We start from the raw sequence: 27,985 nt of genomic DNA, 5'->3' as shown, positions 1-27,985 counted from the left end.
CGCTAGCATCGGCCCACCCAGCTATTCCGGTCGGCCCAGGCTCGCGCCTGCGCAGTGCGCTAAGCTGTCAGTCAGGTAAGGTGCTGGCAAGCCGGTGGCCGAGAGTGCGGTGCTGTCATGACTGAGGGCACGTGAGTCCCGGACCCTGGGCCTCCCCGCGGGTGCTGGCGAGGGACGCGGCAGGGCAGTGGCAGGGAAGGTGCCCGGGCAGCAGCAGGGTGGCATGGCGGGTGGCTCTGCACGCCTGGGTTGCAGGCAGCTCCACCTGGGTGGAGCCTAACGATCGCTGCTTTACTGTCGCTGGCCCGCTCAGGTGTCTGCGGCGGCGAGGGGGACCCTATAAAACCGAGCCGGCCACTGACCTCACCCGCTGGCGGCTCCGCAATGAGCTGGGTCGGCAGACATGGACGTATTTCCAAGCGGAGGACGAACCCGGTCGAGAACAGACCGGGCTGGAGGCCCACTCTTTGGGACTGGACACAGTAAGTGTTGTGATTCAGATTATTTTGTATCTTCTACCATCATCCTCAGGAGCCATCTCACCCCAAACCTGGAAGTGACCACAGACCAACCTCTGCCTTGTCTTTCCTGAGCCAGAGCCCTGAAACAGGAGAGAGCCTTGTTCAAAAAGCGGGCAGCTCTCCAGTAAACAAAGTATTTGTGAGTGTAGTGTAACACGAAGAAAAGCTCCATATAAAGGGATGGGGAAGGACGAAGTGCAGATAATGGACTCGACTTATGAAAGAAGGTGTAAAGCCAGCTGGGTTTGCCGTTTTTGTTCTGGGTGGTGGATTAATGCATAAAATGCATTGGGGCTGAGAGTATAAAATTTAAGGCTGAGCTTCTTTTTCAAATGCCGAGTTCGTTAGAATAGACTTTGTGTCCGACTCGTTTTGGTGTGTGATGGTTTTATTTATTTGCAGTAATGAAGCTTACAGTTTTTATAGAGCGGTGTGAACCTAGGCTTGGGGCATTTCTGTATTTCCAGCCACTCAGGAGGCTGTGGCAGGATCTGAGATATGCCTTGGCAACTTAGTTAGACCTTGTCTCAAAAAAAAAAGGAGCAAAGAAGCTGGGTGTGGCTTTAACCCCAGTGCTCAGGAGGCCGAGGCAGGTGGGTCTCTGAGTTGGAGGCCCATGTGGTCTACAAAGCAACTTCTAGATCAGGCCTGGCTACCGCATCTCAAAACAGCAGCAAACAAGCAAAGCAAAAGAAGTGATGAGCAGCTCAGTGACTGAATGTTTACCTAAGTTCAATCTCCAAAACAGAAACAACAACAACAGTGAAAAGTGTGGTGACTTGGGGACCATGCTCCCCTGCAGAGACATGATTGAAGCATGTTCAATCACTTCATCCCAGAGACCTGTGGAAGAAGTTGCCCTAATGTGATTTTATTTTGAGCACTCTACTTTGATAAAATCTTTGATTTGTAAGAGAATTACAAAGATGGGTGTGATTTTGCTCGTATGTACGGTTTGGTTTAATCTTAATAAAAGCTTCTCTGCTGACGCAAGAAACTCCAATCAAAGCAGATTAGACCAAATTAAAATGCACTTGTTTAGTAAATGTGGACCAAGACAGCTAGGTGGGGAGAAAAGCCCAAACTTAAATAGCCTGTGGGAGTGGCCCTGACCTTCTCCAGGGGACGGGTCAGCGCTTGGCAGGCTGGGAGCTGGAGTCCAGACCGGGACAACTCCCAGGCCATGGGCATCCAGTCATCTACAAGGTGAAGTACTTGGATCTGACCTTGTTGTTGGATCTGACCTTGTTGTGTGCACAGCATGTACACAAGAAACTCAGCCAGTCATAGAACAGTTAGCTCTTCTTTTCTTGTTTTTTTTGAGACCGGGGTTCTTTGTGTAACAGTCCTAGCTGTCCTGGAACTAGCTCTTGTAGACCAGGCTAACCTCGAACTCACAGAGATCCACCTGCCTCTTGTCTCCCGAGTGCTGGGAGTAAAGGTGTGAGCCACCACCACCCGGCCACTAACAGGCTTCCTGTGAGTCCTGGCCATGAGTTGGGAAAACCTGCTCTGGTGATCTGCTATGCTATTATGTAGGCCCTGTCTGAGATGGTCCCCTCAGTATCAGTTGGGCATCTGTGCCGTACTCTATGCTCTGTGCTGTGTTTATTTAAGATGTTTTGAAGAAATTTGCAGATCGGTGACTGGAAAGTAAATCATGACAACAGAGAATTGCATTTTTACTTTGCTGGTGTGATCTTGTCATCAAAGACTCGTTTCAAAGTTTTAAAGTAAACTGGACTCACTGTTTTGATGTGGATTGTGAATGAGGAGGGTTCCTCAGGGCACCAGGCAAACTCAACTCTCATTTTTTCTTTCCCTTCACAGAAGAATTATTTCACAGACTTACCTAAAGCTCAAACAGCCCGTGAGGGGGCCCTGAATGGAGTGACATTTTATGCCAAGCTGCAGGCTGAGGATGGACACTGGGCGGGTGATTATGGTGGACCCCTCTTCCTCTTGCCAGGTAGGCGCGTGCTATCCTAACTCGAGGGCAAGGCTGTTCCGGACTGTCGGTGGGTGGGGCCTTGACCTACACTGGTAAAGCAGGCTGAAACCCGGCAGTGCATTGGAAGAGCTCTGGGGGAGGGTGGCCTTGTAGCCCAGTCCTCTAACTGCAAGGATAGGGAATGATGGTGAAGCACGATTAGCCCAGGGTAGACTGGCGAATGCTCTAATAATGGAGGCAAAGGGGTCTCTTGGAGAGGGGGACGGGTGCTCTTGAATCCCAGTGCAAAATGGCACTCTAGCTAGGTAGAAGGCCCAGACAGTGCCAGGACACTGTAGATAGGCAAGAGGATTGGTGAGGAGCTGGTATCCATGCCTGTGCTGTTTGAACACTAAAATATCCTTTGTGAGCTTGCTGTCAAACGGTGGCTGAGGGAGTTCTGGCAGGAAAACCATAGGTCCAGGTTGGTGAGTGGTAACACGATTGTGTTTGAACATGTGGGTCTCTGATCTAGTTTAGGTAAGACTTTTCACATCCTGGCAATGTTTCTTTAAAGCAACCCATATTCATGTATCCAGACCATTTTCCTCGTTGAGTTTTAACTCTATCTCAGTAGCCTGAATTCTTAGGAGAATGTGGGTTTGTTTCTATAGTAGCTGCCATATGATCCCCTTCCCATACCACGCCATGTCATGGACATATGATATGGAACTGCCTGTGAATGATGAAGATACGAGTGCGCACTCAAAGACCAGGCATGGGATCAAGGTTTTCTGTATAGTATCGTCTGTCCCCATATGTGCAAAGTGGCACATACATGTAAAAAGTTTATAAAACAGAACACTAAAATCTGAGCAATAACTATTATCCTATCCGGGGTTGCCATTTTAGTATTTCAGTCCCAAGCAGATGTTTTTTTTTTTAAAGATTTATTTATTTATTATGTATACAGTGTTCTGTATGCATGTATACCTGTGGGTCAGAAGAGGGTGCCGGATCTCATTACAGATGGTTGTGAGCCGTGATGTGGTTACTGGGAATTGAACTCAGAACCTCTGGAAGAGCAGCCAGTGCTCTTAACCTCTGAGCCATCTCTCCAGCCCCCAAGCAGATGTTAAAGCAAGACCTGGTCACCCCCTGTGGTCCCATTGATCTTGAACTGGCTCTTAGTAGGCCTTCAGAGCACTTGTGGGCGGCCTCTTCAAGGCTTTGCCATGTTTCCCTGACCCAGACTGTGGTATGGGTTCCAGGCATCACCACTTGGGCTCTGCAGGCCCTGACCTGACAGTGGTGGGTTTTTTTGTTTTGTTTTGTTTTGTTTTTTCGAGACAAGGTTTCTCTGTGGCTTTGGAGCCTGTCCTGGAACTAGCTCTGTAGACCAGACTGGTCTCGAACTCACAGAGATCCGCCTGCCTCTGCCTCCCAAGTGCTGGGATTAAAGGCGTGCGCCACCATCGCCCGGCTGACCTGACAGTGTTAACTGTATTCTTCCTGGTGTTTCCAAAGTCATTCGGCCTAGGAAGAATGGCCTTCCTGGGAGATTGCACGGGAAGGAAGCCACAGGGCATCTGTGCGTCAGGATGGGTCCTTAAGAAGAAGAGCTTGGGCTTAGTGGTGCTGAGCGTCGTTCCTAATGTGGGCCATCCTTCTCACCATGCAGGTCTCCTGATTACATGCCATGTGTCACACATCCCCCTGCCGGCTGGATACAGAGAGGAGATGATACGCTACCTGCGATCAGTGCAGCTCCCTGATGGCGGCTGGGGCCTGTGAGTGTCCAATCGCACATATGTACCTGTGTGTGCTTGCATGTGTTTTTATGCAACTCTTGCTTGGGTTTCCAGGCAACAGGATAACTGTAACCATGGACCTAAGGTGGCGTGGGAGAAAGCCTGGTGGGAGGAGAGCAGCTGGTACCTATATGAAGCCTGACCAGGGTTTTACTTCTAATGTTGTGAGTCTTGAGACTCACATGCCAAGTTAAAGCCATGGTGTTTTAAAATTGTGGAGGCAGCAGAGATGGCAGCAAATGTAGGGGCCCCACAGACCCATCTCCACCTGCTTTTCTGATGTAGACATTCTGGGAGCAGAGGGGTAGGCAGGCCCTGCCCAGCTAGTTTTGGAGCAGTTGGCTCTCCTGCTGGGTGGACTAAACTTTCCCACAGCGTGCTTCCCGCGTTGTCATGCTGGTAGGAGATGCTTTAGTAGTTTTTTCTAGGCAGACTTCACTCCCAGTATGACTTTATTTCTTAGAAATAGGGACGGATGACAGAAGCCCCTTTCCCACCAGTCTCATGTTTCCGTTAGGCATGTTGAGGACAAGTCCACGGTGTTTGGGACTGCCTTGAACTATGTGGCTCTCAGAATCCTGGGTGTTGGGCCTGATGATCCTGACCTTGTACGTGCTCGGAACATTCTTCACAAAAAAGGTATGTACGTCCTGTATGGCACGCGGGGTTTGTGTCATACTGACACAATGAGCTCTTATAAATGGGAATTAGTAAGATGCACCTCTAGTTGAAACACTGGGAAAAACATGAGTAAGTGGAAATTGTTGAGCTGTGTAATGATTAGTAATATTAATTATTCATTTTAATTATTTTAAAAGACTTTTTTGGGTTTTTTGTTTATTTATTTATTTATTTTTTTGAGTCAGGGTTTTTCTATGTAGCTCTGGCTGTACTGGAACTCACTCTGTAGACTAGGCTGGTCTCAAACTCAGAGATTCATCTGGCTCTGCTTCGCAAATGCTGGGATTAAAGGTGTGTGCCACCACTGCCCAGCTGGAGACTTACTCACTTTTATGTGTGTGGGTGCCTGCACATATGTCTGTGCACCACGTGTATGCAGTGCTCGTGAAGGCTAGAAGAGAGTGTCGGAGCCTCTGGAGTTGTAGAGATACAGACCTGCTAGCTGCCATGTGGCTTCTGGTAACTGAAGTCAGGTCCTCTGAGCCCTAATTTTATTATTTTTAATTAATTATTTTCTGTGTGTGTTTGCTTTGTGAGGTGCGTGTGTGGATTGTGTGTGTGTCACAGTACACATGGAGAGGTCAGAGGACAACTTTGTGAAGTTGATTCTCTCCTTTCATCTTTACCTGAGTTCCATGGATCACACTCAGGATGCCAGGCTTGTGTGGCCAGTTCTTTGCCCACTTAGCACAGCTACAACTTGAGTGCTGCCATGGTTTTGTTGTTTGGGGAGGGCAGGGTCTCATGTTCCCAGGCAATCCTTGAACTTATCCCGTAACCAAGGTTGGCCTTGAACTCCTGATCTAACTGCTTTTTCCTCCTGAGTGCTGGGGTTACAGACATGCATGACCATGCCTCATGTATGTAGTGCTGGGGTTACAGACATGCATGACCATGCCTCATGTATGTAGTGCTGGGGTTACAGACATGCATGACCATGCTTCATGTATGTAGTGCTGGGGCTTGAACTTAGGGCTTTGTGCCTGCTAGAGAAGCATTCTACCAGTTAAGTTTATCCTTAGCTCAAAACAATTTGATATTTTATATTCTGCTTCCTTCATGGATTGGTAAAGATTTAAAGGCGCCATACTAACACAGTATTTGTGGGACAGTTCATGGAGTCTGCCCACGGAAGGCAGCTGAGCTCGGGTGCACGTCCCCAGTGAGGGCCCTGCTTATCCCTCTTCACTTACATCTCTGGGCCTGGGCATGGCTACTTCTCAACTCACCAGTGGCCTTTGGAGACCATTCCAACCCTCGCAGGCTCTGTGGTTCCCCCTGCTCTTAGAACAGAGCTTGTCTTGCATTACCAGTCTGCAGCTCGTCATGTGGTCCAGAACCTGCACTCCTGTCTCGCTCTTTGCTCCATGATCAAGTGTCTCCTTTCATTTGATGAAAGTGATTTCCTACCTCTAGGTTCCCATGCGCTCTGTCCTCTCACCCCACTGTCCACCTTCGCCGTGCTGTCTTGGAAACTCCTCTTTACACTCATGGTATATCTTAAACTTCACTCCTTCGGGCTCTCTTTCTGACTTCCCAGGCTAGAGGAAGTGTTCTGTGTGCCTTATGAAATGCTTCAATCTCCTTTCAAGTGTTTGCTCCTGTTGTAATTAAGTAAGTCATCATAACCTCTGATGGTCTTGATCACGTGCTCTCAAAGTTTTCTCTGTTTCCCTGTTGCTGTCTTGTTCTGAGGCCTGCAAGGAGGAGGGACGTGCTTGAACCATGCTTCCGCTAGCAACTTTCTCAGTGTTTCTAACTTTGACACATTTGGACTTAGGAGAGAACTTATAAAATGTGTATAAGTCAGTATTGCCATGTGCTGCACAAAAGGCTGACCATTGCTTGGTAAGGGCAGGAGTGGCTCTGAATGTGGGCTGCATGCTAGACTGTCTGCTGAGTGGAAATGCACAGATGCGCAGCTTGGTCTTGGCTGTGCAGCACAATGCACAGTGCACAGCACTAGCCTCTTCTTTCCCTCCCTGAGCTGCCTTCACAGGTGGCTGCCTTCATGTGTTCCTTCTTAGGGATAAGGGCTGTAAACAGCTCTCCTAAGGTTGGTCACACTTAGTTCTGACTGGGAGTTACCGGACCCATGGCAGTTCATGCAAGAAGGGGTACAAGAGATAGCTTCAAGCCAGTGTTCACACGTAATAGTAGCTACTTTTTCCTGTTATCTTTCCAGGCGGTGCTGTGGCCATCCCCTCCTGGGGGAAGTTCTGGCTGGCCATCCTGAATGTTTATAGCTGGGAAGGACTTAATACCCTATTCCCTGAGATGTGGTATGTTTGCCCTCTGCCTATTGCACTGCCTTGTAGTAGACTGATGGGACCTAACGGGGTGGATTGGCCTCTCACTAGAGGCCCTTCATGTGTTCTACACATAGGTAGAAGGGGGTTCTCTTTTCAGTAAGAGCAAGCTGTCAAACCACACAGCAATGGAGCAGGCTGTGGGACCCTGGAGGGTATTTCCAGACCCATTGTGTGGCTTGGTCTTTGTGGGGATAGATAGCAGATCATACCTGGTAATTACAAAGACTTGGAGCATCTTTAGGAGTAAAGGAAGAGCCTCCCCCTTCCCTGTATCTCGTTTTCTTAACTGATTTGATAAGTCCTAGATATCATTTCACCAATGAACACTTCCACGTGCATCTTTAAATTTTTTTTATTTTTTAATATTTACCCAACAGAATAAATTTCTATTCCTTACTAACTGAAACCTATTGTCAGTGTTTTTATCTTTTTTTGTGACTATCTTATAAGAACATTGGCTCTCTATATAATGTGTATATAAATTTACCCCAGGTTAGATAAGATCTCCAGAGCTATACAGAGTTCAGGCAGAGCCTGCTGTCCTAGTGAAGACAGAGTTGAGGGTTCCTGTAGTAGATAGCTTTCATATGCAGAAAGATAGGATGTGAGGGACTGCTTGGAAGACAACAGGGTCCTGAAACAAGGACTAAAAGGCTTGGCTCTACAGCCTGGTTGAATAAGTGGAAGACGTGGCAAATGCCTGAGCCAGTGAGGGGCGTGGAGAGAGCTCTCCATGTGTGGGGCAGGGCGGTTGTACTGTTTCTTGAAGTATGGAGGTATATACTACAATTGAGCTAACATCCAGTGGTCCTTCATTGGCAGCTCTACCAGCTCGATGCTAGGCTTCCCTGGGGAGGTGCAGGCAGAGGAAGGCTTTGCCAGGCTAGAGTAGGGGGCTGAAGTTTGGGGCTGGAGAGGCTTCTGGTCTGTGTCCACATAGGACTCCACAGTCATTTGGCATTAGAATGCAGAGTGCAAGCATGCACACACATGGATGGATGTACTCATAGCAGCATAAGTGTCCATGCTTGGAAGAGCCTAAGGCCTATGTCCTGTCCCACTGACACATGCTCTCTTCTAGGTTGTTTCCTGAATGGGTACCTGCACACCCTTCCACTCTCTGGTGTCACTGCCGGCAGGTCTATCTGCCCATGAGCTACTGCTATGCCACTCGGCTAAGTGCCTCAGAGGACCCACTGGTTCAGAGCCTCCGCCAGGTAAGCCTTATGGTCTCTAGGGACCTTGTAAGGCTATGGCTCACAGTCCCTAGAGCTTAAATGCATCTTTATACTCTGGGGTCCAGAGGAATCTCTGCCTTCTCACCTGTAAACAAAAGATAAACTGCTCACAGGGGCCTGAAAGGCATCTGCCATTGTACAGAGGGGCTTGGAGAGTTCACAGGCTGCAGTCCTAACCCGTGCTTGTAGTCATTGTTCTTGGGAAAGAGCCCTGAGATGGACTTTGGAACAGGATTTGCACTAGGGTGGGACTTCGGCTCTTGGACTGGGACAGCTCCTCAGATTAGCCCTGGTGTCACTGAACTAGCTGGATCTTACACCCTGTAGTGGTGGTTTGCTGGGTGTCTCCACCGCTGAGAAAGGATGTGACCCAGAACCCTGAGAATGTACAGCCAGAGATCACCCCTGGTTAGAGCTAGTCCATTGTCTATGTTCGGGAGGCTTGCCTGCTGCTTCTGCTAGGCACTCAGGTGTCCCCTGCCCTTTAGGAGCTCTACGTGGAGGATTATGCCAGCATTGATTGGCCAGCACAGAAGAACAACGTGTCCCCAGATGAGCTATACACACCACATAGCTGGCTGCTGCATGTGGTGTATGGTAGGTGCTTCCTGAGGGTTGGGAGAGTCTGGGTTAATAGTTAGATGATGGTCAGCCCTCCACATAATTCATTCACTCTGACTCACTCTGTCAATGCAATAAATAAATGGCCCTGGAGTGGAAACTCAGAAGATAGAACCTTGCTCTGGTCCCCCAGCAAAGACCAGCTGCTGTCAGGTCACCTAGGTAGGGCAGGGCAGGGTCACGGTGGGAGGTAGAAAGCAGCCCTTCCTAGATGAGAAGGAGGAAGCACAGATGAAACAGAGTGAGTGGGAGGAGGGATCCCCGGGGAAATGAGAGGCCAGATGCTGGACTGTGTAGGATCCATTCCTGTCTGTAGGACTAGGGCACAGCCTGTCCAGGAATGCCAGTTGTCCTCTCCTGTTGCTCAGTGTCCCCAATGCCTTCTCCCCTTCAGGAATCCTCAACCTGTATGAACGCTTCCATAGTACCAGCCTGCGGCAGCGGGCCATCCAAATGCTGTATGACCATATTGTTGCCGATGACCGCTTCACTAAGTGCATCAGCATTGGCCCGGTCAGTGCCCCCATCCTGGGTGCCTGCGGCACCTTTGGTAGCAGTGAGATCTTGTCAGATGCCCTAGGAGCTAGGCTCTGTGGAGTTAGGAATGTGGCAGGCTTATTTCCTAGATTCTGGGTCAGTGTATTTGAAGCACCACTTAATATTCATTTCCTAGATTCCCGTTTTCCTACCTGGCTCTTGTCTAAGAGTCTGAGAACCTCCTGGAAGACTACTTTCTGAGCTTTATGGTCAACTGAGTGGGGTGTGTTTTTCCACTTACTCCCTCATAGATGGACCCTAGATAATCCATCTTATACCCTTTATATAAGAGTTATAAGTGCCTAGGGGTGTAATGCAAACAGCAGGATCCTCATGTTCACTTCTGGTCTCTCCCATCTGGCTGGGGATGCCAGGCTTCTAGTCCGACCAACTGTGCACAGGCTTTGGGACCTTACAGAGCACATGTCTGAAGCTGAGTAGTCAGCACATAGTGACCAGAGCTAGTGGAGACCCAGCAAGGAAGCTGTTCTCATAGATGGGAGACGAACAGGATGTGGGTTGTAATATTGGGGACTGCACTGTGGTCGGCTGACCATAGGTTCTCTGGATAAACTGAGCTTCCTCCTCCCTCTCTGTGGACTCTTGGTCCTTGTTTGTCACACCCTAAGATGATTCAGAATCTTGAGTGACATTGCCTTTAGTTTGAGTCTCGGGGCATGAACGCATAGAGAACACTTAGGAAGCTTGTATTAGAACAGATGGGGCCCTGTCCCAGGGTAAAGTTGCATGGGTCCTGAAGCCCACATATCCTGCAGATCTCAAAAACCATCAACATGCTTGTTCGTTGGGCAGTGGATGGGCCCTCCTCCCCTGCCTTCCAGGAGCACATCTCTAGGATCCCAGATTACCTTTGGTGAGTGTGACTGAGTGGTGGCTGGGGTGTGGTGCCAAGTGCTGACCATGGGCATGCAGCTTAATGCTGACCCCTATGCCTCATCTAGATAGGGGTGCCAGGTGTCAAACTTCTGAGAATATTTTATGGAATCAGGGGCACTGCCAGTTAGATTGTCTTTGGGAAGATTTTTTTTTATTACCTAGCGGTGACTATGGATAATTCCCAGAGTCAGAGCCAGGAAGCCTGGAAGCAGGCAGTCTTAGATTGTTGTGAAAAAGGCCAGCGGACAAGAGGCTTGTCAGCCCTGTACTGTGTCCAAGGTGGGGACTGTCACAGTGACCATAGCAGGAAGGCTTAGGCACGTAAAGGCCATCTTCTCTCTGGCGGTGTGGTGTGAGCTGAGGATAGCAAAGTAGACCTGGCCATAGAAGGTTCTATTTAACCTGGCATGGATTAGAGCTCCCTGGGTAAGCCCCTGTCTTGTTCCTGCTGGGTGTAGGCCTTGTGCTTGTGAGACCAGCTGGGCAGCCCTGAAGTCAGCATGGCGGGAGGTGAGAGATCTGTGTGCTCTTTTGCTTGTGTGTGGCTCCTGATGGACAGCTAGAATTCCAGCTTTCACACTGTCCCTGATGTAATCTTTTCTTATCCCCATAGGCTGGGCCTTGATGGCATGAAAATGCAGGTAAGGGCTATAGAACTGAGGCTGCCTCTCTCTGTCACCATCTCTGCTTATTTATCATGATTCAGAAGTGCCTGTCAGGCATGGTGGCGCTTGCTTGTAGTACCATCACTCAGTTGGTTAAAGCAGAACAATTGAGTGTGGGCCACACAGTGCTATACAGCAAGACCCTGTTTCTGAATTTAAAAAAAATGGGACAGGGTTGGAAAACCATCCTCAATACAGTTCTTGTAGAAAAAGAGGAGAGACAGAATCACCTTTTATTACTCGTGTCTGTGGGGTTGGTCTCTTTGGTTGCTGTTTGTTCTCACGGGTCCATCTGTAGTCTTTTATCGGGGTAGACTAAACTATGGCAAATCCAAACTCAGCTCAGACCCTCCCGGAACCATCCTCCTGCTGTTGTGAGGGAAAGTGGCTCTGGGTGGGAATGGGCTCTCTGTGAGACCACATGGAACTCCTCTGGCGGGTCACTAGGAGCTTGTGTGCTCACCTAATAGGATAACCCTAGAGATTGTTCCTAAGAGGATAACCCTAGAGATTGTTCCTAAGAGGATAACCCTAGAGATTGCCCTCTAGCCACCAGTACAGTATGAGCCTCTGGGGCAGAGGGGCAGGCCCTGAAAATTGTTCCTTTCTTGGTACCCAGTGGTAATGGGGATAGCACTTGATGTTTGGTCACCTTTGCCTTAGATCCTCCTAGGGCTCTGGCCAAAGGGTGGGCAGTTTTGAAATGCTTCTTTCTGGTCAGGTGTTTGCCTGGGATCTTTGGCCCCCAAGGAGCTGTGAGAAACTTAGAGTCTATGATTACCCTGTAGTGTTGGGAGCTGGGGTTTCTGTCAAATATTTAGAGATTCCTGAACAAAACTCATTGTGGATTTGATCATCCATTTCCCCCACTGAGACCCAAGATTGTTGTCCAGAAATTCAGGGTTCCAGGGTGGCATTTGAAGTGGACCTTCCTCACCCTGTCAGGGCCACAGTAATGTGTCAGCTGGGTCCCTAACCCCTCAGGCATATTTGGAAATGGAGGAGTTTTATTTCTGCCTGTCCCATGACTGGGGTACCCTGCTGTCATGGGTGTTGAGGAGCCTTCACGGGATCATGTGGTCCTGGATGTGTCCTTAGAAAGTGCTGTTCTGCTGGGACTTTAGAGGCAGGTAGGGCTCTGTTATCCATGGCTGCCTGCAAGGCTTAGGGTTCTTTCTGACCTTTGTCAGCTGCTTTGGTGCACAGGGCTCAGACTCTGGGATATACGGTATTAGCTGGGTATGTTTCCGACACCCTCGGATTCTAGGAGTCAGTGGATGGGGTTGCTATAACAGCTCGTTGTCTGTGAACAGGGCACCAATGGATCACAGATCTGGGACACGTCATTTGCTATCCAAGCACTGTTGGAGGTAAGTATGCGGCTCTGTTTCTCTGCAGCCCCATGTGAACTTCCTGTGTGTGTGTGAGCCACACATTCACCCTGAGGAAAATGATGCTGCTTCCTGCCTCTGCCCCTTGAGCTTCCCATTTGCCTGGCTCCCAATCTCCTGTTGATAATTCTCTGGAACTGGATGCTAAACTGGGAAATAAGCCTAGGGAGTGGAGAGCAGGGTGGTACCTGGGGCCGCGTGGGCTTGAGGCTCTTAGAACATTAGCTGCTATGTGAGTTAGAGAAAAAGTGTTTCCTTGCCTGTGGGAATGCAAGCAGTGAAATCCCGAGGGTGTCTTTGGACAGTTGGGCTGCCTAAAGTGAGGCCTGGCAGAACAAGTGGGACTTTGGTAACTGTCCAGGGTGGTCTCTTCTGTCCATTACTGTCTTTAGTTGTGTCTCACTGTCTTTTCTGTCTTTAAAGATGAGAGCCTCAGGAAACGTTTCCCCAGACAACTCTAAGATGCGTCATTTTCTGGGGGTGGGGTGGCAGGATGTCGCCAGGGCACTGGAGGACTGGCTTAACCATGCTGTTCTGCTGTCTTCTAGGCAGGTGCACACCACAGACCTGAGTTTTTTCCCTGCCTGCAGAAGGCTCACGAATTCCTGCGGCTTTCACAGGTGAGGCCCATGCCCTTTCTCATCTGTCCTGCTGCCCCAAGCTGGCTTTCTTGGGTTGTTTCTGCCCTGTTCTGCCCTGCCCTTGCCGTGTTGGTACAACTAGTCATCCTATGGTAGCTCTGGCTGTGGCCCGTGGTAGCCCATCACCAGCCAGTGATTTCTGTTCTTCATGCCAAAACACCTGTGTGCAGGGGGCCAAAGCCAGCCTGTGGCACAGTCAGGAGTTGTGTCTTTGATCAACAGCCTGTGGACATCCTAGCCATTTTTGAGTTGCCAGTGCCTGCCTTCCCTGAGACCAAGTACAGCCATATCAGTATCTCTCATCCTTGCCTTTCGTAGCCACCTACACCCCATCATGTACTGCTTTCTTAGGCTGGTCTTGCATACCCTGCTTCAGACACAGTGAATGCCTCCAGCCTTGATCCTACTGGCATCCTCCTGCCCTAGAGTCCTCGTGCCCCTAACCCTCTGTCCTCTGATCCCACCAGGATACAGCTTCCCCAGGAGCCTCCATGTAGCTGTTATCCATGTGCGTCTAGGGCTGTTGGGAGTGAGTCAGCACTGTCTTCCACAACCAGGCCTGATCCGGGCCCTACACTGAGCAATGGGCCTTTAGCCCATCTCAGTGGACCCTGCTGCACTTGCGGACCTGTTTGCTTTCTCGTTGACCTGAGTCATGCAGCTCAGTAGTGAGCCCACGAGGCTGGGCAGGAGAGTGGATTGTGTAGCCCTCTCTGGATGATCTTATTTCCTAGTAGTGATATGGTGACGGGTCTCATGGGTGCCATGCTGCACTGACCATGTTTCTGTTTTCCACATACGTTCCTTGCTGCTCTCCAGGTCCCAGACAACCTTCCTGACTATCAGAAGTATTACCGCCAGATGTGCAAGGTATGTGTGGGCAACCCACCCGAGCCAACGCCCAGCTGTCTTCCCTTTGAGGAGGGCTTTCTGGCTTTTTGCTCTGTAGATGCCTCATGTCAGGAATTCATCATCCCCTGAGATAGCCTACACCTCTGTGGCCAGGCTTCAGGGCAGTTCAGATGGCTAGCACGCACAGATGCTGAGCTGGAGTGTTGAAATCAAGGCAGAGGACATAAAGGACCCAGAGCCAGCATTAACCTCCTTTGCTGTAAGGGCCTGCTTTTGGCTGCAGGTTGTGGAATGAGACATTGACGTAGCTGCTGCCTCCCATAGTGGGGTCCATAGGGCACCTCTGTTGCTGTTCAGGTCCAGACCACTTTTTTGCTAAACTCCAAGGGCCGTCAGGATGGACATAAAGTCCTAGATAGTCCCTGTACTGAAGCTCAGGTCTATTCAGCTATGCCCAGTTTAGGTACCACTGTGCGGTAGAGAGGCCTCTGCCCTCCTGTTACAGCTCTGCAGGGGAGGAGCACCCTTACACTCTGTCTCTGTAGGGCGGTTTCTGCTTCAGCACACTGGACTGTGGCTGGATCGTTGCCGACTGCACAGCCGAGGCTTTGAAGGCCGTGCTGCTCCTGCAGAAGCAGTGTCCCTTCATCACCGAGCACATCCCCCGAGAGCGGCTCTGTGATGCTGTGGCTGTGGTGAGTGTCCTACCTCGTGTTTACGCCCTCTTCTGTGGTTCTGTCTTAGCAGACCAAGGTGAGGGTGTAGGAGCATCAGAATCTGAGACTGTGAGTCCTGGGACAGACCCAGGGTTAGAAACTTCGGCTGGGTGTGTACAAAGGGCCCTGTGCTTTAAGAGATGGTGTCCAAACAGTCCCAGAAGTTACAAGGAGGCTGTATGGTCCCTGGGGCTTGTCATCTTGGCTCTAGAGCTCATCTGTGCTGAGATTTTTGCAGGTCTCATTTGGAAGGCCTGGTGGTATCCAAAGGAAAGTTGGAAATGTCTGTTCATTTCTGTGTGGATTTTAGCACACATGTCCTATGTGTGTCTTACTGTGGAGCTCTGCATTGGCCTGACATTGGAATGTGTCTCCAGATATTGTGGGCAGCTGCATTGAGCACCTAAGGGCTCAGCATGGAAACTGGCTTCTTACCCCTCGCTCCTATAGGTTGTCAGTCCTGCGGTGCTTTGGGAAAGTCATGCTGTAAGTTGTGTGCTTGGTTCTCAGTCTGTCCCCCTCTTGTTACAGTTGTTGGGCATGAGGAATTCTGATGGAGGATTTGCTACCTACGAGACCAAGCGTGGGGGGCATTTGCTGGAGTTGCTGAACCCCTCAGAGGTCTTCGGTGAGTGTGTTGATTAGCAGTTTGGCGTATAGGCCAGGCCTGGCATGCTGGCAGGTCTGTGCAGAGCTCTCTCTGGGCCTCAGAGTATAGAGTATCTGTATTCTTGATGAGTGGCTGTGGTTCTGTCTCGGGCCATGGAGACCTTATATTAGGTTTCCACTCTCCTGCTAATGGCAAAGCCGTGTGCCTTGCAGCACAGGTGTGCAGGTCTCTGCCCATCGTACTCACTTTAGCCACACTGCCCAGGTTGATCTTGGGGTGACATCTGGGTGTAAGTCCTGCATGCTCCAACACGTGCTCACTACATTCTTGGCCTGAACTATAAGCTCAGGTGCCTCCTCCTTTCCCTTTCTAGGAGACATCATGATTGACTACACATATGTGGAGTGTACCTCAGCAGTGATGCAGTCTCTGAAGCATTTCCATGAGCATTATCCAGACCACAGGGCAGTAGAGATCAGGTAAGGAAGGCGAGGGCAGCGTTCTCAGACAGTAGGCCGTGACTCACAGGATAGTGGCTGGAGTAAACAGAGGAACAGTTTCAGGTGCCTACATATCCATCAAGAGTCTGTGAGTCTGTGTAAGTCTGTGAGTGTACATGTGTGTGTGTGTTGGTCTGGAGAACCAGACAGTACAACTGTAACACAAGAATGGGTTATTTTTCCCATCTTCTTGAACATGTTTTCAAATGAGCATACATATCTCATCAGTGTCCAGGTAAATAAGTGCTAAGTGTTCTTTCGTACTGAGAGCCGGTGAATGGTCAGACGCTCTTGAGATTGTCATGTGGAGACCCTTGCCGTCAACTGATTTACACCCCCTATCATTCCATGAAGGGACTGCCCTCCTGTCTTCTCAGTCACAGATTGTTGCTCACTTTGAACCCGCCTGATGGAGTCCCCCCTGTGGATATACGATGGTTCTTTCACTGTTACACAGACGTGCAGGGAATGTTTCACTTCTGTGGAAGTAACCACATTACAGTTCTCCCTTCCTCTGGTTCTTGCATTCTTTTGGTCCACATTGTTTGTGATGTTTCTTGCATCTTGGAGGGGTTGGTACAGCTGTTCATTTCTCTCCGTCTGTGGTTTAATATTGGGCCACTATGACACAGCAACAGTTCGTTGGTCTCAGAGGCGTGACTAGTTACGACTCTTTGTGATATACCTCTCATTATTACTGATGAAGACTGAAGGCAGCAGTAATGTAAGGGTGTAAACAGATTTAGCAGGAAATGTGATAGGCGTATCATATCCATTTAATAAAACAATAGCAATGGACTCCTTATTGGGGTCCATGATTTTTTCTAACCAGGAGCTTTGCCTTGGCTTCCAATATCACATGAGTTACATTGCAGCAGAAGGCAGCGACGTTGCAGTGTTACTATTGTGTTAGTGTTGTGTTACTATTGTATGAGCAGGCGTGTCTTACCTGATGTTTGCACTGTAGCAAGCAGGCCTCATAGCTGAGCTGGACCCTTGGTTATGCCCCAACAGCCTGCATGCTGTCTTCCAGTATTATGAAAGCCAGATAGCAGGGAAGGATTTTCTACTTTTGTCTTAGCCTAATTTTGCCAAAGCTTATGGTATCTTTAATACTAAAGGACTATCTAGTTTTGTTTTGTAGCCATGAACAATGGCAATAGCCCTATGGTGTGAGGGGCTTGGCTAACAGTTTCTAGGGAGGTCGCCCTAGAAGCCCACTCCTAACATTGAGACAGTTCATAAAAAACATACATGATAGAACAATACACATAAAAGAGATTAAGCTGGGAGAGACGGCTCAGTTAGTAACATTCAGACTGATCTCATTTGTCCCCAGGGAACATTAATCCAGTGCCTCCGTCTCACCGCCTGAGACTGTGAGCCTAACTGAACTCTTTCTTTTATGAGTTGCTTTTGTCATGGTGTCTCATCACAGCAATAGAAAGTAACCAGTATAGAAGCTGGCACCAGGGTAGATTGCTGTGACAGACCTAACCATATGGCTTTGGGGAGGATTTTTAACAGAGCTCGATGGACCGTCCTAGTAGGAGCATGGAAGACAGTGCTGAGAACTGTGCAGACCACAGAGACCGCAGAGGCCCAGCTCAGGGGGTTCCATTTGGGAACAATATCAGCAACTGGGCTAGAGACTATTCTTGTGATATTTTGGCAAATAGTAGCTAATTTCTGCCCTCTCCTAAGAACTTGCCTGAGGCTGTGTGATAGTAATTGCTCATATGCAGGTGCACAGTGGACAGGAGTAAATGGGGGCAGAAATACAAATGGACAGTTTGAAGGGGAGAAAGAGCACTTGGAAATGCAATGCGGTAGCCAAGGCCTGTGCAGGAGGAGATGAGGAAATTAAGGAGAGGCCTGGCCTGAAATGGAATAAATGGAGAAGCACCCTTAGGGCCAGACCACACCAGCTCGTGAAAATAGATGGCCTGAAGAATTTTCTAAATGAAAGCTGCTGTAAATGATTCAGGGGGACCAGGCAACATCTCAAGTGAGCAGCCCAAAACACTTTGTTGTTGTGGGTGGTTTTATCTAGCTCATTTTAGAGCATTTGTTTGGCCCCTGACACTAGTGTCTTTGGCAGTGGCTTTGGTAGTTTTCAGCGCTACTTCTCATGTGGTCTTTGTCTCCAAAAGCTGTTTTCCTTTGTGTTTCTTCTGAACTTTGACAGTCTGTGTGCCCCTTCTGTGTCCTATAGCTACATTTTTTCATCTCTCTCTTTCTCTCTCTCTCTTTTCTTTTTCAAGACAGGGTTTCTCTGTGGCCTGTACTGTAGACCAGGCTGGTCTTGAACTCACAGAGATCCGCCTGCCTCTGCCTGCTGAGTGCTGGGATTAAAGGTGTGTGTCACCACTGCCTGGCCATTTTTTTTTTCATTTTTGAACATTTGTTTTGATCTGTTTGAAGGGGAGAGGCCATTCTCACCTTTCTGAGACCACTGTGTAGGTGCGGTTGGGGAAGGCATTGATTCTGCCTGCAGTGTTCATTGGGCTCACTGCCCGTGTTGCAGGGAGACCCTCAAGCAAGGCCTGGAGTTCTGCCGAAAGATACAAAGAGCTGATGGCTCCTGGGAGGGGTGAGTAGGCACCTGGGCTCACCTGCAGAGGGGTTGGTGGGAGGTGGTGACATGTGCATGGGGTTGGGAGTCTGCCCTTGCTGCTTTTTCCCTGAGGGGCTCAGGAAGAGGGACTTCCGGGCTGGTCATATTCCCTGACTGATGCTCGGCCTTCCCTTAGCTGAGAGCTTGTGTTGAGGGAGCACTTGGGCTGCATGCTGGGAGGCTCTGTGGCCTAAACACGATTGCCCTCCTCCTTGTGTACATCAGCAGTTCTTTGTGTCTTGTGGAGGAGCAGTGGCTGAGCTGGGTGAGCGGCGCCTCTTGAAACAGCATTCACACTTGCACTGTGTGGAATGTGTGTGAACGCTGCTCTTAGCAGCTGCCCAAGTCCCTTCCCCCTGTTTGCTTTCCCTTCCCAACCCTCTGTCCTCTTCTGTATGTCTCTTACTCTTCGGTTTTGTGAGACAGGATCTTGCTGTGTATCTCAGGCTGTCTTTAAAATAGCAACCCCCCTGTCTCAGCCAGTGCTATGAATGTATGGTTGTACCACCATGCTCCCTCCCAGTTCTGCCCTCTGCTTGAGGTTGTCCCATACCTGTGTAGAGTGCCTGTACTCTCACTTGGAATGAAGACCAAGTCTGACCTTCTCTTTTGTCTCCCTCTAGCTCCTGGGGGGTTTGTTTCACCTACGGCACCTGGTTTGGCCTGGAAGCTTTCGCTTGCATGGGGCATACCTACCAGGATGGGTAAGTGTAGCTCTTAGACTGATGTCAAGCGAGGGCATTGCCATGACAATTGTTCTGGGCTGTCTTACTGCTGTGATGAAACACTGGCCAGAAGCACCTCGGGGAAGAAGGGGCTTACTTTAGGTTTATACTTCTAGGTCGTAGTCCATCACTGAGGGATGAAAGGGCAGGGCCTGACGCAGAAACCCTGGGAAAAACCCCACTCCGCTGGCTTTCTCACACAGTGGGCTGGACCTTCCCACATTCTTTAGTTGATGACCTCTCTTCCCAGGTGACTGTGTTAAATTGACAGTAAAACCAGCCTAGTAATGTTTTGCTTGTTTTTTTTCCCTTTGATAATTGATTTTATTTGTTTACTATTTTAAAACAATGAGTGAAGATCACTGTTTCAGAAGAAGGGAGTTCTGAGTACTTATTTTCTTGGCTTATAAGCCTTGGCTAGGTGTTACCTCAGAGTCTTACAAATCTTTGTCTCTCATCTTGAGTGAGGAAGTACTAGGGTCTCACGCAGGAACTCAGGAAGAGGGCTTGGTTCAGGCCCTGCCTCTGACTGCTTAGCCGATGCTTCTAGACCTAGTGGGTTTGGAGTAGGGAAGTTGTACTAAGCTAGATGTGGCCCAGGGATCCTGGGTCTGTTTCCATGTGCCCACATAGTCAGCTTGCATATGCCTGTAGCTGCAGAGTGTTTTTCTCTGTGCCCAGCAGCCCTGTGAGACATGTACACCTATAGCCACTCACCTCAGCAGGCCCCTCCCATGACCCAAGGCAGCCTGTCAGAGTAGTAGGGTATAGACAGCTTAGATCCTTCCAAGACATGGTGTCTCAGATCTCTTCCTCTCTGCAGGACTGCATGTACAGAAGTGTCCCGGGCCTGCAACTTCCTCCTGTCCCAGCAGATGGCAGATGGAGGCTGGGGGGAGGACTTTGAGTCATGTGAACAACGGCGTTATGTGCAGAGTGCCAGGTCCCAGGTCCACAGTACATGCTGGGCCCTGATGGGCCTGATGGCTGTGCGGTAAGGGCGATGGGACCCATTGTTGGGCATAGTAGGGGTGCTCGACTAGGGTGATAGATGTGGGAAGAGGTCAAAGGAGCCACAGGACTGAGCCATTATCCCTCCATTACTGTGGATATCAGCAGCTTCAGAAGCCACACACCGTATTCCTAGACTAAGTGGCAGCCTGTGTGGCTGGGTGGTTTCCTTTAGAGAGACTTAACCTTTCTATGGTCTATTTATCTATTCAGAGTCAGTAGCTGTTGGCAGAGCAAGAGAAGCTGGGGCCCAAGGAAACTGAGTGAGGTGGCTGTGGTGGGGAAGTTGCTTTCCAGTGTGGAGAATACTGCCTCAGTGTTAAGAGCTACTTTGGGTCCTCCCGTGTCCGTAGCTCATACCGAGTTACATGTATTGCCACGTCAGAGGATATTCTCTCCATAGAAGACATGGTTGACATGCTGACAGGGCTGGCACACGGTGCTGATAAGATTCCCAAGGAGCGCTGGGCGGTGGTGGCGCACGTCTTTAATCCCAGCACTCGGGAGGCAGAGGCAGGTGGATCTCTGTGAGTTTGAGACCAGCCTGGTCTACAGAGCTAGTTCCAAGACAGGCTCTAAAAAGCCACAGAGAAACCCTGTCTCGAAAAACAAAACAAAACAAAAAAAAGATTCCCAAGGAGAGGAAGACAAGCCTCATGCCTACTCTGCTCACTGTCCGTCCCTGTGCTTGCACCTGCCCTGCTTCTCAGGGCTCCTGGGAAGATTGCAGTAGGAGTCCCAGGTGTTCTGGTTGTTAAGCTGTCTCTATCATCAGCATAGTATTTGGGGAATGTTTGTCCTCCTAAGATGCATGTTGATGCCACATGCTAGGTTTGTTCAAGCCTGTCTTCTTGCCCCTCAGGCATCCCGATGTTGCTGCTCAGGAGAGAGGAATCAGATGTCTGCTGGAGAAGCAGTTCCCCAATGGAGACTGGCCTCAGGTGTGTGAGGACCATGTGACAGTGGTCACTTTCCAGCTTGCTCACTTTGCTGTGCCCACATTCCTCCTAGGGTGCTTTGGAGATCTGGGATGTGTTGCTGGGTCTTGAGATATTGAGCACATTTTGCTATTTGTAAGGGCGCTGGTGGGGAAGGGACTGGATAGTTGATGTTTCCTCCAGAACCTTGGCTTTACCATCATACCTTCACTGACAAGACGTGCAGATGGGTTTTCATCTGTCCCTGTGGTTACCAGAGTTTTGGAGACCACTATTCCAAGGAAGAATGTTTCCTTCAAGCTCTAGTCTCTGAGCTGGAACCTGTGCTTCCTTGCCTTTGGTTGCCTGTCTTTAGTTCATCAGCTCTCCCCACCTTTCTCCAAACTTGCTCTGGGGCTGGGAAATTCAATAGTCAGGACCGCCATCTAGGGACAGGCTCCTTAACTGTTCATTTTTCTGTGTTCTTCCAGGAGAACATCTCTGGGGTCTTCAACAAGTCCTGTGCCATCAGCTACACAAGTTACAGGAATGTCTTCCCCATCTGGGCCCTAGGCCGCTTCTCCAGCCTGTACCCTGATAATACCCTCGCCGGCCACCTTTGAATGCATATCTGCCTTTGCTGCAGCTGGCCAGCATCATCACCATGCAGGTCCAGGCAAGGCTGGGGTTTCTAGGCTAGGTGGTAGGAGCCTTCTTACCCCTGCTTTGGGCCTTGTTGTCTATTTCTGTAGACATGAAGCTGGGGATAGGGTCAGGTTAGTATCTCTAGGCTCTTGTCAGTATATGTTTAGTTCTGAAACTAGATTCCATGAGAAAGGGAACCAGATAAACCTTGAAATCCAAGGAAACACACTGTACCCTACAGCTCGTGGGTACATCCTTCTTGAATGAGTGAAACTAGAGTTTTTATGGCCAATGACTTCCTTGTGAGAGGAGCAGCTGGCTTCTTCACCTCCTCCTTTGTCTACTGTGCAGTAGGCCTCTGACCAGACTCCTGTTTGCTGGGCTGGCAGACTTCTGGCAACCCAATGGTGCTGGTTTACTCAGAAAAAGGCTCAGTGGGGAGTGAGGCAGGGCCCTTTACTGTGTCCTGAGCAGTGGCTGTTGTTCTTGAAATACTAGTTTTCCAGAACGGAAATACAAACTCGCTTTATACTAAAAATGTCACTAAAAGTGATTTCAATGACCACCGACTCCCTTAATAGACATTTTGGGACTGGAATGATGGCCTAGCAGTAAAGAACATTGACTGTTCTTTCAGGGGACCTGGGTTTGATTCTCAGCACCCACTGGTGACTAACAACCTTCTATAACTCCAGTTTCCTGGGGATCCAATGCCTTCTTCTGGCCTCTGTGGGCACTGCACACATGGTGCATAAACATACATGCAGGCCTAACACCCATGCACATAAAGTAAAAATAAATCTCGAAAATAAAATATTAAAAACAAAACAACAACAAAACCCCCAGGCGTTTGATCCTACGGTTTCCTGAGGCTGGGTGGCATAGAGGCAGATGCAGCGTCCTATTCTGCCCCTAGAGTGTAAGCATGTACATTGCATGTTTTCTTGGGTACAAGTTATGCTCTCCAGTCATCTTGTTAGGATAGAGGCACTGTGGGTAGCCACACATAGAATGAAGAGGGTAGGGTAGATAGTGGTTGTGGTGTTCATTCTGGGACAACACTGTAGCAAGGACAGCTGATGACATCCAGCGCACCACTTAGACCCACGCAGTCAGCCAGGCAGTTGTAGTCCTCCTGGGACCCAGGAAAGCATCTGTGACACCCAAAAGCCATTATGAACCCTTTTGCCAACTGTGCTTTGAGTTCAAATGAGGGCCAGATTTCTAGGGTGATGCTTCTTGGGGTGAGCTCTGAATTCCTGATATCTTACTCTGTCTGGCCAACGTGCAGGCAGAGTTTGGGGTTGATAAAGTAATAAGTTCTTCTTGAAGTTACTACTTTTCTCCCTGGTCATGGTGAGCAGGGTCCATCTTGGTGCCTTCTCAATCTAATGCTTTCTACCTCTATTACATGGGGACTGGTGGTGACTCCACCCTCTCCCTGGCTCATGGTCTTCCCACAGACAAGCAGAGAGCTGTCAGATCTGGTTTCCCTGCCCAGGATCTTCTAGGCCAACCTTCTGCCATGGTGCAGATTCCCCGAGGCTTTGTGCCACCTGCCTCCTGCCCAGCTCCCACCACTGCCAGCTGTGCTGTGACTCGTCGGGCTCTACCCCCGTAGATCACAACCTGTGCTTTTGCCTGCACAGTCTCTCGGCCTCTGCCAGCAGCAGAGCAGATGGGTGGTGTATCACTAGATCTGCCTCTAGCAGCAGCAACTGTTCCTCAGAATTCCTAGTCACGACCAGATCACTGTACGAAATACTCTTACGGGACCAGTTCTCTTAATAAACAGATTGCTGATGAACATACACCGTAGCGTGTCATGCTTGTCTGTCCTGCAGACCAGCCTGCTGTGGGGCTGTCAGTAGGGTGCACAGGATTACCTGCCCCAGTTTAGAGAGTTGGTGGGGGACACTCACCAGATCACAGTTCAGAAGTCCTTGAAGATTCTTGAAGTTTTAGCCTGTAAGGAACAACTTTAGAATCTGCTGGAAGCATTTCCTGTGGAGTTGTAGTAGAGTCCCTGTGTTCCCTGTGATGGGAACCTCAACACCCATTTCTAACATATTCTTTAGTAGGATGTGTTGACTGTTTTTCCCTCATGAAAGCTTTCCTGTGTGGTACTCACTGTGATATGATATTCATCATGTAGTCGAGAATGGCCAAGCTTGAGGGCAGTCCTCCTGCCTCTGTCTCCTGAGTGCTGGGATTACAATGTGCTACATGCCCTGCTGAAGGACTTGATGGGAGCTTCTTTTTTAAATAAAATTTTGCCGTATGCTGATTTTTTGTTTGTTTTTTGTTTTCAAGACAGGGTTTCTCTGGAGCTTGAGAGCCTGTCCTGGAACTAGCTAGCTCTTGTAGATGAGGCTGGCCTTGAACTCACAGAGATCCGCCTGCCTCTGCCTCCTGAGTGCTGGGATTAAAGGCGTGTGTCATCACCGTCTGGCCTGTGGCCTGTATGCTGATTTTTTATTCTCTATTTTAGCAAATACAACTATATGGTAATATGTTGGGACCATTTGGAGTCCTGGCCTCCAGCTGCTCTTCCCTGCTAGAGATCTTTACTTTCCTTCTGATTTGAGTTACTGAAAGCTGTGTCAAAGTTGTTTACCAGCTCTGCTTCACGAGCTCGTGCTGCCTTGACCTTGAGGATCAGAGGATAAGGTTTTCACCTGTTGGCCCACCTGACTGTGTTGGGTCTATAAGCCTCTGTGGTGCTATTCAATAAAGGGCTTCTTTACCAGTGACTAGAAGTCCGTGTCTCTGTGTCTTTCAGTCTCCAGCCCCTTGCCCGAGGCTCACGAACTGAATAGTAGCGCATAGAGCACAGCTGGGCGTCATGAGCTACAGTAATATATAGTCGACTTGATTTATTATTTTTCCTCCCTCCTTTTTTTCCCTTCCTTTTCTTCCCTGCCTTCCTCCTCTCTGTAGCTCTGGCTGTCCTGGAACTCATTCTGTGGATTAGGCTAACTTCAGACTCAGAGATCCACCTACCCCTGCTTACCAAGTGCTGGCACTAAAAGCTTGTGCCACTACACCAAACTTTCAACTTGACTTATTTTTACCTCAACTCTAATTATTTCATCTCTGTATTTTATACAGGTAATATTTTTATGTACCTGTAGTATAAACTACTGCTTTTTAAAGTTTCAGATGTTTTTATTTACTATTGTTGAAAGTTTCAGAAGTTTTTATTTAAAGGTTCTCAGAAGAAATAAATCAGAGCTAACAACCTGATCAAATGTACAGCTCCCAAACAGCCTTTGGCGTCTAACGAGTCCCAGGAGGGAAACCGCAATCACCTTGACCCAGAGTCGCCTGGGAGTCCCGCAGCTCAGTAGAGTGAAAGCATTAGCTCTTGGTCAGTGGTTGCTATGAAAGTCTGTTTATCTATAAGAAAGGTCTTCATAGCCGGGCGATAGTGGCGCACGCCTTTAATCCCAGCACTCGGGAGGCAGAGGCAGGCGGATCTCTGAGTTCGAGACCAGCCTGGTCTACAGAGCTAGTTCCAGGACAGGCTCCAAAGCCACAGAGAAACCCTGTCTCGAAAAACCAAAAAAAAAAAAAAAAAAAAAGAAAGGTCTTCATAAAATTATTTTTTAATAATTTAATGGCTGTCTACTATGTGATAGCTAACTGACTTCAATTTTATGTACAGAGGCTGTACTTCCCAAATCTGACCCAGATGAATACGGCACTCAGTACCTATCAGCAGATTCTCCCTTCCCCTTCTGACTGAGCTACCAACTTCCTGTCTTAACTAATGCAAAATACAGCAACCTGTGAGAGATCCAGGCTGTTAAATGTGCTAGGCACATGGACGCTGTTGCATTCGGTATGGACGTCCACAAAGGATATTTTAGGATGTGTAGACCCAGTAATACCACAGCTCCTTTAAAAAAAAAAAGGAAGAACAAAGCCTCATTGATCCTATGACTACGTAATTTTCACTAGGATCTACACTTCTCAGAGCAGCAGGGGCATTGAATTTATGAAATGTCACTGCCATCCATCATCAAATACAAGCAATAAAATTTAAGAACTAAATTAATTAACTTGCTTCAATCCCAGCACTCAGGAGGCAGAGGTAGGAGGATCTGAGTTCGAGGCCAGCCTGGTCTACAAGCGCTAGTTCCAGGACAGGCTCCAAAGCTATAGAGAAACCCCGTCTCGAAAAGACAAAACTCAGAAGAAATAACTGCTTAGCCCTAGCTCCCAAGCTAGGAGGATTTGGTTGGTGGAAACAGGGAGGGCCTGTTTCCCTGTTTCTTATATTTCCCTGAGGTAGGTAACTGGTCATAGACAGCTGACCAAAGCACAGTCTTTGAAGACAATTTATCACGAGTTTTAGAACTTACACAATTGCTTTTTAAAAAGGCATTAACAACAGTGAATTATCTCATATGTACTAAAGCAGAAATAACTTGATGAGTCAGGAATTTCACCGTTTCAAAGCTGGTTTTCTTCACAGTTGAACATCTGTAGTGATGACATAAAGATTGAATTATAAGGGCTGGAGAGATGGCTCAGCGGTTAAGAGCATCGTCTGCTCTTCCAAAGGTCCTGAGTTCAATTCCCGGCAACCACATGGTAGCTCATAACCATCTGTAATTAGGTCTGGTGCCCTCTTCTGGCCTGCAGGAATACACGCAGACAGAATATTGTATACATAATAAAAAAAAGATTGAATTATAAGTTTAAAATATCCCCAGAATAAATCTAGGCCTATAGTTTTACTACTAAATTCTATCAAACATTTAAGAAAATAAATTAATAATTGAAATAATTTAACATGAATACCAGAATGCCAGAGTTGGGACACTTGGCAACTCATTTTGTAACTTGATAGTATAATACAAAACCAGATCAAGACATTACCACGAGGCCGAGAGGCCTCTGGGTAAAGACAGCTGCTGCCAACCTTATGACCCATAAGGTCATAAGTTTGATTCCAGAACAAGCAGGATACAAAGAGAACAACTGGCCCTTGGAAGTTGTCCTGAGACTGCCACATGTGTGTTATGACATGTATGTGCATCCACACACAAATACAAAATAAGTAGATGGAAATGCAATAGGCTTTTAGGGGCTGGAAAGGTGGCTCAGTGGATGAAAGCATTGATGCTCTCCCAGAGGACCTGGGTTTGAGTCCCACCACCCGCATGGTGTCTTTTTGTTTGTTTGTTTGTTTGTTTGTTTTTTGTTTTTCGAGACAGGGTTTCGCTGTAGCTTTGGAGCCTGTCCTAAAACTAGCTCTTGTAGACCAGGCTGGCCTTGAACTCACAGAGATCCGCCTGCCTCTGCCTCCCTAGTGCTGGGATTAAAAGCATGTGCCACCACCACCCAGCCGCATGGTATCTTACAACTTTCTGTAACCCCAGTTCCAGAGGATCTAAGACAACTTTTCTGGCCTGCATGAGGTACACAGTCATGCATGCAGGCAAGACACCTTGATAATAAATTGATAATAAATAAATTAAAAATATAAGAAAAGGGGATTCAGATTAGTCCTGTCACATATGTGAAACTGAACTTAAGGGAATAATGACAGTGCATCATGATAAGTAAATAAACAGGATGTTGACAGGCTGGTGACTAAATGTGTTTTCCTTGCTTAGGAAAGAGGTGACATTTTAGTGCAGTTAGACACTAGTGGAGGGGACCGGGTAGTGATGGCACACGCCTTTAATCCCAGCACTTGGGAGACAGATGCAGGGAGAACTCCAAGTTTGAGGATAACCTGATCTACAGAGCCCAGGACAGCCAGGGCTACATAGAAAACCCTGTCTCAGAAAACAAAAGCAAACAAAATATAAAAAAAACCCCACAAGACAACAACAACAACAAACCCGAAACCCAAACAAACAAAGAAGAGGAGCAGCAGCAATGGAGGGGAAGCCGCTCAAGCACCGGATGCCAGGACCTGGGACCTGGGAATGCCTGGTTTCTGACCCAGGCGATAACGTTCTCTGGTCTCAGTCTTTGAAGGTTACCAAAAGCCCTTAGTGGTTCCTTTCAGGTTCCCATTGACCTTGCCTGAGGCGAGAGACCAATTGATCCAGAAAGTAATGTTTAGAATCTCTTTTCTTCACAAAAATTTGTGTTTGCTGTACTTGAAATACTATACTAACATGCCTG

General features: G+C 48.5%; 1 protein-coding gene across 3 annotated transcripts; it reads left to right on the top strand.

Annotated features, from left to right (window-relative positions):
• The first annotated feature begins 49 nt into the window (after positions 1-49).
• On the top strand, positions 50-24,414 carry Lss (lanosterol synthase). Of its 3 annotated transcripts, none has more exons than XM_075979897.1 (23): positions 50-131; positions 314-482; positions 2,352-2,490; positions 4,133-4,241; positions 4,780-4,901; positions 7,129-7,225; positions 8,337-8,472; positions 8,982-9,090; positions 9,509-9,627; positions 10,428-10,525; positions 11,162-11,189; positions 12,527-12,583; positions 13,153-13,224; positions 14,065-14,115; positions 14,643-14,792; positions 15,345-15,441; positions 15,797-15,902; positions 18,451-18,516; positions 19,164-19,244; positions 20,089-20,259; positions 21,139-21,217; positions 21,685-21,863; positions 24,330-24,414. In XM_075979897.1, exons 1-22 carry the CDS (start codon positions 118-120, stop codon positions 21,814-21,816), a joined length of 2,202 nt encoding a protein of 733 aa, XP_075836012.1. In that variant the 5' UTR covers positions 50-117; the 3' UTR covers positions 21,817-21,863; positions 24,330-24,414. The 3 variants fall into 3 exon arrangements, with proteins under 3 accessions (XP_075836012.1, XP_075836011.1, XP_075836010.1); XM_075979896.1 differs by lacking the exon at positions 24,330-24,414 and adding an exon at positions 23,302-23,648; XM_075979895.1 differs by lacking the exon at positions 24,330-24,414 and having other exon boundaries at positions 21,685-23,648.
• Positions 24,415-27,985: the final 3,571 nt, after the last annotated feature.

This window comes from Microtus pennsylvanicus, chromosome 7, assembly GCF_037038515.1.
Source record: "Microtus pennsylvanicus isolate mMicPen1 chromosome 7, mMicPen1.hap1, whole genome shotgun sequence".
NCBI classification, from domain to species: Eukaryota; Metazoa; Chordata; class Mammalia; order Rodentia; family Cricetidae; genus Microtus; species Microtus pennsylvanicus.
This window is presented reverse-complemented; position numbering and strand designations above follow the sequence as displayed.